The 12,163-nt window shown below is 36.2% G+C and overlaps 1 protein-coding gene across 1 annotated transcript in view; it reads left to right on the top strand.

The window, feature by feature from the left end:
• NDP1 (Tetratricopeptide repeat (TPR)-like superfamily protein) overlaps nt 1-12,163 on the top strand; it is a 309,667-nt gene that overhangs the window by 286,759 nt on the left and 10,745 nt on the right. The window contains exons 5-7 of the mRNA XM_089445760.1: nt 3,486-3,636; nt 3,835-3,891; nt 4,079-4,280. Coding sequence (XP_089301886.1) covers nt 3,486-3,636; nt 3,835-3,891; nt 4,079-4,280 — 410 coding nt within the window. The remainder of the gene's footprint in view (nt 1-3,485; nt 3,637-3,834; nt 3,892-4,078; nt 4,281-12,163) is intronic.

Here is a 12,163-nt window from a genome sequence, read left to right as displayed (position 1 = left end):
TTAAATACAAAAGTAATTCTTTTGACGTGTTACAACATGCCCAATGGGGTCTTCTTCATATGATGACTCTATTGACTTCTTGACTCTATGACAAACCCTAAAGCACTCAATGGGTGCTTGACCTCTAAAAAAAATGACCTTGAGCATGAAATCCATACTACAAAAATAACAATAATATTTTTTCTTTCGTTTTACAGTATACAAGAATCAAGAGTACATTTCATATTTATGAATACCAAACCTAGTTCCATATTTCAACAACTCCAATAGCTCTAGTGGAGATAAGACAGTTAAGCCCTAATCCAAAAACCAACCAAAATTTTCAGAATGTTTGCAATTTTCTTTTAACTTATTTATATTATTCAAAAAACCCTAAAAAAATAAAAAAAAGAAGACAAAAGTTAAAAACATAGAAAAAGTTAACCATCAAAATAAAAAGCGATCCACATAAAATCTTTCATTTATTGTTTATAAAAAAGTTGACATTGGACAGATTATATGCTTGAAATTAAATGTTCTTATGGGAAGTCGTGCCATTTTGAGATTTAAGGGCCCGAGTAAAGCAACCTTTTGTTTTATGCTTAAAAAGTTTATCTAATATCAATTTGGGAGTTTTGAAGGTGTTTTCGCAAATCATAATTTTATTTACAGCTACATCTGCAAAGGTTGGTGAGGACCCTTGCCTAGGTTTTCATGAAAGGTTCTCTCTAACCCTTTAAAGCCCTAGTTATATTTCTGAAATGTTTAAATTGCATGTCTTTAACATTTTGAAGTATCTAAAGCTGTCCTAAGTGCTGCAAAATGTTTTATCTTGATTAGGGAACTTTCAATCTTTAACCCCTTGGGAATTGGACACCTGTTTCATGGAAGTTTGGATCAGATTGCCGTAACTTGCTGTTTGCTTGCATGTTATTCTTTGTTGGACTGTATTTCCACTCCTATTTCTGTCCCCTGGCTTAAGCAACGAAGGACCCATCATTCTAAGTGTGTTTCCATAGTCTTGGGTTGCTTCAAAGAGACTTCAAATCCACTTTTCTGCATTTTTGGCATTATTTTGTAGATATTGAAGTGCAGGACAGCAGCAAGATTGTCCTAATGAAGTCACAAGTCAAGGAGCCATAAGGGAAGATCACCTCATTTGTCTTTTGTGCCTTTCTCTCACTCTCAAGCTTCATTGCAACCTTTATTTGAGTATTTTGACTTTTGAGTGAGTTGTCCTTGGTGGTTTGTATTTTTTGCTGCAGAATATTGTATATTGGACTTTGTATTTGTTATAATTTTAACTCCCAACTTTCATCATATTAAGTGTTTGTACTTTGTAGGAAATGGTCTTTTAGGATCCTTGGTCAAGTGTGGATAGATTGGGATACCTGCCATGGCATTTTAGGAGTTGGATTAAAATGAGAGGATAATGCGCTGAGGTGACAGTGGGTGCATGTCCTGTGTGCGTACCATTTGACACCTTGACTAGACCTTACCAAAGCTGATAATTCATAGAGTAATAGGACGCCATGTCCACATTTTAATAGGATGGAAGAATGCTTGTTCATTGTACCAGTTGACTACATTGCTCAGTATGTCATATTATATGACTTATTCCCATGTTCCAATGACTGTAGTGTACCTAGGTAGGATAATATGGGGTAACTAGGGTGCTACCCTAGGGGAATGTAACTATAATAAGAATAGGTCCACTATGTAATTAAAATGATAGAATATTATAATAAAGGGTAGTATAAATCATTGATGATAATATCGGCGAGATATCGACGATAATTGAAAATATTGCGATATTTTCGGCGAGCCGAAATATCACTGAGAAAATATCGCGATATTTCCGAGATATCGTCGATATCTTGGCAAAATATCGCGATACGATAGAAAATATTGCCGGGCATGTTATGCCACGGCTAGAAAAATGGAAAATCGTTTTTTTTCTTCATTTCTATTCCTGAGTGTTGGAGAAGGAAGGGGAAGAGTTTTGTGGTGTTTGTCAAGGAGGGATTGAGGATCAAACAACGATTATCAACACCAACTAAGATTTTTTTGTGGATCAAAGATTGAAGAACAGTGAGACAAATTTCATTTCTTCCATTAACAGGTGTATTCTTTAAAACCCCTATGTTAATGATTTTTCATAGATTTAGGGTTATGCTTGCTTGCCTCTTTGCCTACCAACATTTTGTTTCTTTGTTTTTTTTCCATTTGCTATGATTTTCATGCCAACAGCTTCATTTTTTTTTTCAACTTTCTTATGCACCCTCTTATTGCCATTTTTCATTCACATTGCAAAATGCAAATAATGTAGTAATTTTTTTAAAATGAGGTGGTTATTACTTATTATTTTTTGTGTTGGGGGGTTTAATGCCAATTCTTTGTTTTTTTTGTGCCCTAGGTTTGAATTAGTTCACTACAAATGTCAAATATGCCAAAAGCCTTGGACCCATTTTGGGAGTATGGGGAGGTTGTTGGTGGGGCAAATCGGGCATATATATCATGCAAATTGTGTGGGATCAAGATGTTACCAGGGGTTACGCGATTCAAATACCATCTGGCTAGACTCCCTGCACATGGTGCAGATGTAATGCCTTGTATGGTTTCTAGTGCAAAGGTTATACAAAAAGCTCTTGAAGCAATTGCTGAACAAGACAGAAAGAAAGCTGCTAGGGAGAGGCCACTGGTCTCAGATAGATAGCTGCTAGTTTTATTTGTTTTGCTACATATAAGTTTATAACTCATGATGATAAAATACTTTTAAAGTTTTGTATATGTGATGTTATTTTGTTTGAGTCCTTGATTGGACAATTATAAGGGATCAACAGGGTATGTGATGTTATTTTGTTTGAGTCCGTGATTGGACAATTATTAGGGATCAGTAGGATTTGATATCGCCTTTGAAGTTTGATGTATCATTTCTATTTGACATCATATATATTAGTGCTTTCTTCATATATATGTGCCAATGTGTTTAGTTCATGTTGTTATTGCTTTATATGTTTAAAAATCTGAAGAAAATGAATATATTATGCATTTTTTATGCTTGTCGATATTTGCCGATATTTTCGCTGATATTGCCGATAAGATGTTTTTTGGACCCTCGCCGATATTTTGCTGATACCGATATTTTCACCACTGGTATAAATACATAATATAATAATAAGGGGAAATTTCAAATACATGAGTATTGTTGCATTGGACATGTGTTGGATTTTATTGTTTTGTGGCAAGCATGGCTTGTGGAATGATTCTTTCCATAAGGAGTAATTGATGGGGTTACCCTACCTTGAGGGTTCTTCTCTTTATATCCCTGGTGTTTTTCATGGTGAATGTTTTGAATATCTTTTGCTGTGTAAGGGTTTATCATGGAAGTTTTATGGTTGATTCTTTCTTGTATCTAACAAGGTTTGCTAAAACTAGCTTTGAAAATGCCTTTTAGCACTATGAAATTTGAATAATATAATGTTGTAGACATTCATTTGTTTCAGGATGTCATAGCATCTGATTATGGAGACCGATGTTTGCACTTACTGGAGAATGCGGGGATTAAGACAAACAGTGAAAAATTGCAAGTACTTGAAATGCGGGCAAAAGCTATTAAGGGATTAGTTGAACTTGCATGTGGACGTGTTGATTCAGGTTGTAATTTCTATCTAGATCTGAATCTGTCTGAGATTCATTTACTATAGTACAGTTGATAGTCTAAGATTTTGTGTTCTTTGATATTTATAAAGGCTTTTCTTCATTTTGTTCATTTCTCAAAATTCTTAACATTTCCTTTTGTTTCCTGATTTACTACAAATTTCAATTGTACCTTAAAATTTGATCCTTTTGCAGCTGAATTCTACTTTTCGGGATGGAATGTGAAAGATATAAAAAACAGAAATGGATTAGGTGACTATTTTCAAGTCTGCAAATATTTTTGTCTCAATGCCCTAGAATTTGATGTTAATTATAACCATATGATGTATCTTCACTGTGTAGTATGGAGGGAAAATATGGAAACTGAATTTACATAATGCATGGTGGATATAAGTCATGATATTAATTTCTTTTTTCTTATGATGCATGTGCTTCTTAGGTGCTGTTGCATTAGCATATGCGGAATTCATTCATGTGACTGGAAATTTTGCATTGGCAAAACAGCTCTATGAGTTGGCAATAGAACTTTCTGCAACTGAAAATACAGTGGATATGTCAGTTCCATCTGCAGCAGCGATGGTCCCTGAGAAAGTACAACTGGGTGCTGCTTGTGCCCTAGGACAACTTGCTACTCATTCTGGGTAGGGTTTCTTTAAGCAATCAAAGAGCTATATGAATATTTGTCAACTTCTATATTGAATTTTCTTTATTTTGTGACCAGACATATTCAATCCTTTGATTTTGTTGCTATCCTACAATTTTCACTTGCCCATATCTGTTATTTGCTTTGGTTATCTGCAATTCACGTATCTCCCAATATATATATTTTTTAATCTTTTTGATCAAATCCAAGTGTTTTGGTCATGTCAGGTTCCCCATAAAAGAATCATTCAAGCCCTAGTTTCTTCCATCCTTTATGGACATTCATCTAAATTTAGATGTGAGTGATGGTAAATTGCAGTCTTGTCCTTGCTACCGCTATAATTTTGGTTGTATATCTGATGTTGATCTTGTTGCCATCTGGAGCATTTTCCTTATATATTGTTGGATTATCATTGAGCATTAAACTCATGGTAACAAAACTTTTAACAGATGTATGTTTGACTGGATTTATCCCATTCTCATAGATGATAGGACATGTAATGACCCATCATTAATCTAGAGAGCTCGAGAATATTAGCATGCATACGATGCATGCATATGATAGCTACATATGCATGTATCGCATGCACTGCACTAGTAGCTATATTCTAAGTTACCTAAAATAATAAATATCCTGACACTCCTCCGTATAGAAAAAACGCATTCACCCATTTAGCACATATTACTTAAATTAATGAGTGCTTACCAATGTTATTAAGTTTAAAAGTGTAAAGTAAAAGGGTTATAAAGAAAATAAATGAAAAGAATTATGTAAATTCTTAAAAATCCGGTTATATAATTATCTATTTTGAGCAATTTTTAAATAAAGTATGAATGGATTATTAAAGAGATAAATTAAATCAAATAAAGCCCTATGTATGAACTTAGGACTTTTAATTTAAAAATATAAAAATCTTAATCAAAGTAAAGTGACTCATATCAAAATATCCTGAAGGAGAGATACAAAAGGGCACATTGAGCAGGTGTCGTGGGGAAGGGAAGCGGTGGACTCATAGATGGAGAGAGAACCACCGCTTATAATGGGTACATAAGAAGAGGCCGAGGGGGAAGAAAGGGAGTCCGGGGGGTGTTCTTGGCCTTGGCGGCTATTTGCTGAGTGTGGGAGAACTGATTCGGGTGCTGCTGGAGGAGGAAGGAGAAATTTATACATACTGGTTATGATTCGGAACTATTGAGCCTTGATTGTTTTGGAAGTTTCTGGGCACGGGGGAACGGTATGCATCGGTCGAGAAGCATACTGGATCGAGTATCTAGGTATATTCGGTTTGGCTGGGTGGTTTTGGTTATTCGGTAATGAGACCGCTGGAGCAGTTCTGAAGCACCCTCACCGCAGCTGGAGCAGTTCTGAAGCACCCTCACCGCAACAGCGGTAGCAGGCCAGGTAAGTACTTCATCAATTCAATAATACCATTTCAACCAGTTCAGTAAATTTTTTTCAGTTTCAAACAGTTCAGTAATCGTTACAGGTTTACAGTTTAGTTAATGACTCTTTAATTTAGCACAGTCATTACATATGGTATCGGAGCTTCGTTCAAACCCTGCGACCTCACAGTTCCTACGCTTGTGTAAATTTTGTGGTTAAAATCTGCTGGGTAAAATTGGCCGTTGTGAAGCTGATTTTGTGAAATTTTTAACCTAATTGGTACTGGTATCGCTCCCGTGATGCAATTTTTTCCCCTCCATTTTGCCAATTTTCATGGCGGGAGGCCTCGTACGTTTCAAATTATGAACAGCCACATCCAAATCTCGCCGAATCGACCCCGAATTTGGCGGATTCGGCAAAAACTGCAGTCAATTCGAGTCTGTGGACCTAAATTTAGACGCATCTAGGGCTTCTTGTGCTCAGGCTTTTCTCAGCGCTTCCAGAAGAAGTTTTTCAACCACGGGAAACCCTCAGTGAAGGAAGCGCTCATGGAATACGGCAGAACGATGTACGATTTACGTTGAGCTCGAAACAGGGCGTTTTCGATAGGCGAAATCTTATGATATAGATGGATCAGATCCGCTCCCATGAGTGGAAGAGTTACTACTGGAAACGATTTCTGGTTCGTCGGTACGCTTAATGATACTGAAGGATTCACCCCTTGTAAGATATTGACGATGCCAAGCCATCTGAATGACGAGCACTCCGTGAAAGCTTTGAATCACATGAATTGGATGGAACATGCTTAGAAGCAGCAGATGCTGATATTCCGCATTATCAGAGTTTCCCAAACTGCTTCCACGACTAGTAGGCTCAGGGGAAGTTAAAATTTCTGTCCAGTCATCATTTCCCAGGACCGGCAACAGCTCGGCCGTGCTATCACAGGCCGGGAAAATAGCAGAGTTGCTGAAAATTACGGACATTAGCTACTTAAAGGTTTATTGAGATAGATAGCCCAGGGCTTCAACAACAAATGCGCAGGTCTCAGGCGCATTGAATCAAGGGGTTTCGCATGAATGGAAGACTGTTATGCGACGTGGAGGCAAGATTGAGGTTTCGGTGAAGGGCGGTAGTTCGGATGTGTGATCTTGCTGGTCGATGGGTATGTTCGGGCCGCAGCAGATGAAACATACGTAACAGGCCGAGTTTATTGCCAGAGGTAGTTCGAACGACGGCTGTAGACGTGTAAGCGCGAGGATCACGTAAACGTTTGGTGTTCCGGTGATCTCGTGAAGGACACATGTTCACAGCAGACGGTTCTGGTAGTTGGCGTATTGCGCAGATCTGTTAAGGGTCGTTTACGTGGCAGAACGCAGTAAACGGACACATACAGAACAGCGCAAACATATTATTGACGTGAGGTGGACTGTTATATATATACGGGGTTATATATATGTCTGTCGGTGCTTTCGAAGTTAAAGCGAAGGGAACGCCGCGTGGAGGATCGATATATATGAACACGGGTTTATATATGCTAAGGCGTTGATACAATCAGCAAAGGAGAACTAATACGCAGCGAGTAGTGGGGTTGCGGAAGTGACACATGGTCAGATATCAGGTGTTGGTGATAGTCTGACGTGTGGACTGATATATATATAAGCGCAGATTTATATATATGATCATAAGTGTGTTGATATTTGACGCGTGGAGGACTGGTACAGATATATAGATCTGTATATATATGGGACCGACGCGTTCGAGGAAACAGTAATGAGAAGTTGAAGTAACGTGTGGATGGTGGTGTATAAACACGGGTTTATATACAGAGACAGGTGTACAAACAGGGCGATGGGTTGTTGAGGGCTGTCACGTGGACAAGTCCAAGAACAACCACGCGGCATATGTATTCACGTTGAATCTGTACACAGAGGTGCTGGAGGAATAACGTGAATGCGCAAGAAGACAGTGTATATACTTCGCTGGTTTATACATGCTCGGGGAAGTTGAATAAACTGCGCAAATGAAGTATGCGGGGGTCAGTATATGAGGTGTTCTTACAAGTTTATGGTCAGACAAACAGTTGCAGGCAGACGTGATTCTCCCTTTCAAAGGTATGACATTCAAATCTTACAGGCATTCCCTTAAATTAATAGAAGCCTTTGCTTCTTTCATGGAAAAGAAAAAAAAAAAAAGAAAACTCTGTTGGAAATCTATAAAATATCTCCCACACAATGAATCCCTTCCTTTTACAACATAAGGAATAGAAGTGGCATCCATGTCCAACAAAATTAAAAGGTTAGATTTTGATTTCACATATTGAACTGTATATGCACGACTCTCTACATGTGATTTTGGCAGTTCATTTTGTTTTTCTGAATGCGCTATAGTGTGTAAAAAAAAAAATAGGTTTGTTCTAGTGTAAAATAGTCTATTTCCGATTTGTTGCATGTACTCATATGATTGTGTTTGTAAGACAATTTTATCCCCAACTCCTCTATACTGCAAGAGACCAATCTAATTCTTTTCCTTAAACCATTGAACGTGTAACATGATTAATATAAAGATTCCAAAGTTATGAGAGTGGTCCAGGGCAGGCCATAATCCTACAATCTAGAACAAGAATAAACCGCAGTGGCTTACAAAAGTAGCAGCCCACTAAATTCTCCAATGTACGAAGGAATTTCACCAGAAATCATGTTATTTCTTAGCAGACAAGCAGCTTGCATTAAGTTAAAGTTTATAATTACAAGAGGTTATTTCACTTACAGATGAGTCAATTTTGTCAAATTTTGTAAGAATGAAGCCTTCCAGGGTAAGTTTCAGAAAGATTGTGACACTCGTCTTTAAGTAGTTATGATTTAAATGAGCTACCATATAATTTTGTTTTCTGTTAGTATATGGTTTCTCTGTATTGGGGCTAAATGGAATACTGTAAAGGCAATTTTTCTGTTGTAACTTTGTAGTGATGCTTCATCATTTGCTTAAGTTTGTTTTTTTTTGTTGCTGTATAAAGCTCTAGTTTTCATTCGAGGTTTGCTTATCTAGTCAGGTTTTAGTAGCATAAGTTATGTCTTTTGACTTCTTGCCAAACATCATAATGGTTACTTTTGAGTTTGCTGTGTGAGTATAACTCTATAATTTCTTGGGCTGTTCTCCAGCATTTAGGGCTGCTATTACAGTTAGAATATTATTTTGATATACAGATTTTAGTTGTTTCTGCATTTGTTATTAACATTATTGGTATTGTTTAGGAAGGTGAGAATGTTGTGCTTTTATCAAAACATGTTCTGCTTGTGTAGATATTGTCTTTTCAGTATAAATGTGCTGTATAATTTGTTTTTCCACTGCATTGGTTTACTTCTTCATGTATAGATTTTTTCATTTCATAGTTTAAATAGTATTCTTCTATGTGTGCCATTTTATACAAATATGTGATACTTGGTTGGCTTTTGGCTATTGTCTGAAATTTTGAACTTTGAATAAATGATAAGATGAAGTACTAGGTGTCTAGTCACAGTACTTATTTTGCTAAATGAGCAGATTTTCTCCTGATCTAAATGATCCTTCCAATCAACTTGTTCAAACCTTATCCTCATTTGGAGTTCCTGTTCTCATCATACACGAAGCAAGGAATGATAATAAGAATCATAGCATGCATTTAAAGTTGTCAGCAATCCATGCAAAATAATTAACATGTCCCCGATTCCATGAAAATGGGCCCTCTGGAGTCTGAATAATTAACGTGTATGACAGAACTAAAATGAATCTTCTATGTGTGAGGCTTCTGTCAGGAATGCTGTTCAAATATACTCTGTGTCCAAAGCATTTAGTTTCATATCTAAATATGGAAACTGTACCATACAAGAGCACTTGTTTGAGAGAATGTGAAACCTTCATTTGAGTGACAAAAATGATTTGTACTTTGTATATGACATCTGGATTGGCTGTCATTTGTTGTGATTCGGTAGGTAGTCTGTTGAAGTTTTATGCTGCCTCTTGTTGCAATTCTGGTTTTCTTTCATGGCTTGTGCCTTTCGTGTTTGTCTAGGAAGATTCCTCCTCTTACTGTCACTATTATTATTGTTTGCATTCCCATAGTCAAACTGTTACAGATAAGTTACCAGGATACATCATACAGTTATGGAGCCTGATATAGTTTCATATTCAGATACAACAACTTTCAAAAAAAAATTTTTTTTACATTTGAATGTGAGATATATAATGTTAAAACACATAACAGAGAGATATGGAAAACAAATACCATGAAGCAAATCCAAGATTTTGTAGATACTGCTACAAGGCTAGAACTGTAGCATAAGGAGATGCTATTAAAGATCTTTTCTACCGTTCGGAGATTTAATGTGCTTACTCATAGTTGTGTTTGAAAAGATAATGCCCTCTTCCTATAAATTTCTAGACTTGCTTCACATCAGTTTGAAAGTGTCATCGGTATATTTAAGGCAGCAAATATTCTGGCTATTTGGCTTCCATGAAACATTTATTTCAGGGATACTTATCCCCTAAATGGTTTAGACTTTAGAGTACTATAGCAAGCTCTTTTTTTTTTTTTTTTTCAAAAAGCATATTCCTCTGAAAGCATTTTAGTTTGAAGCTTACAGACATCTTTATATAAGTTATATAAGATCTGGATTGCATGGGATAACTATTTAGTAAGATGGTATGCCCCTCATGGTTTTGAACCATTATCTGTTGTTGTTTATAGTCTAATCTAGCCTTTCTCTGGTCTTCTAACCTTAATGTTTGGGTCTATCAGCTACCTTAGTGTGTATCTCTAAATTGATAAGGTGACTATTACTCTGTCCCTTCCGGTTCCTAGGCATAATTGTAGTTTTGGTTCTACCAGAAATCTGCAGTTACCTCTGTGAATTGCTTATACCTGGAAACCCTTTTCTTAATATATGGTTATGCCACTTAACTTTTATCTAAAAATCCGTTGAAAAATTTGATTCATCTTCTATCAAGCGGAAATGTCCTTGAAAATTAGACATGTTCTTTACCTATCTTATTTTGGATCATGTTGAAAACATTAAGGTGAATGTAACTTCATTAGGGGAATATTTTGATTTGATTTGAGTTGTCAACATTTTCATTCCCTGATAATTTTTACGAGTTTCCTAAGTCCTTACAGTCCCTGGGTGATGTAAGCACCTACATGATATTTGCAACATTGTATGATATACTTGAAATTATTCAAAGGCATAAATTTAAAGCAGATGCTACTTAAAGTTGTGAATTCCTTGATGATATGATATGGACTCCTTGATGCTGTGAATTCCTTGAGGATATGGACTTCCTGATGATGATAATATGGACGAGATTAACTCCTTGAAGAATTGAACAAAAGGAGTTGACATATTCTCTAGAGATAAGTACCTTCTTGAACATTTTGATGTTATTCTCTTGTATTGGTATACTTTGCTTGGATGGATTCGTTTTATTATGATTTATGCTCCTATGACAAACAATGGGTAATGATGTTTATATTCTTACGATCTTCTAGATATTCATTTTGATGTTTAGTCATCCTCCTTTATAATTACCAGGGGACTCACTCCTCTGTACCTGTCAACAACGAAGATATTTCTCTTTGACTTCTCGACATAGGAGATGTATTTGAGTTTGTATAAATTATTCTATGAGACCTTTCTTCAAGTTGTATGAAAACTTCTGTAGGTGTTTTCTTAATAGTTTTTACTTCAGAAAATATATACAGTGGACAAATAACATTCAAAAGAGACCTCTAAAGAGTCACATATAATATCTTCCCTACTCAAAATTACCCCAAGTGACTGTGTACCTGTTAATTGGTTTCTGAACTAATCAAAATCTTTTTACATTTAACCTTTATTTCTTGCTCCTTATTTATGATCGCATTTTTACCTACTAATTCATCCTTGAAATCCCTTATCTTATTATCCTTTATAGAAAGCATCTTTTGAGATTATCAAATTCTTGATATTAATGCTCAGTCGTGACAAAGTCTCTGCTAACTTCTCTGATGGATCCCCCTCTGTAGTCGTTGCTTCGACAGTGATTGCTGCACATATATGCTCACTCTTCTCTTTTACTTAACTTTTGATCCTGTTTTCATACCTGTTTATTTTGGTCGATAATCAGGGATAGCAATTGTTGTTTCTCTTTCTGTACTGTCTCTGGTGTTTGAACATGCGCTAGAGCTGATATTTTGAGTTTTCTCCTGAGCACTTGAATATCTGTAACTCTTGATCTAATCAAGGCTTGTATTGATGAGGAATCATGTGGATTTGCACCCAATTTGATTACAACCTGCTCCAAATTATCTATTCTCATCTGTTTTGTTTTCGTGGAAATTCCTTCTTATTTCAGCTGGCTGGTCCTTTGGTTAACATATTTTCTAATTTTAAAGCATTAGTAGCTGTTTTAGCTAAGCTCTTGCGTAACAATCAGACCTAATTTAGCAAATAGATAAGTGATGAATACAACCTGAGCAAAGGTTCC

This window comes from Pinus tabuliformis, chromosome 9, assembly GCF_031772625.1.
Source record: "Pinus tabuliformis cultivar Carrire ecotype Pingquan chromosome 9, CPIR1, whole genome shotgun sequence".
NCBI lineage: Eukaryota > Viridiplantae > Streptophyta > Pinopsida > Pinales > Pinaceae > Pinus > Pinus tabuliformis.
The sequence above is the reverse complement of the archived record's forward strand: the minus strand, read 5'-3'. Positions and strand labels throughout refer to the sequence as shown.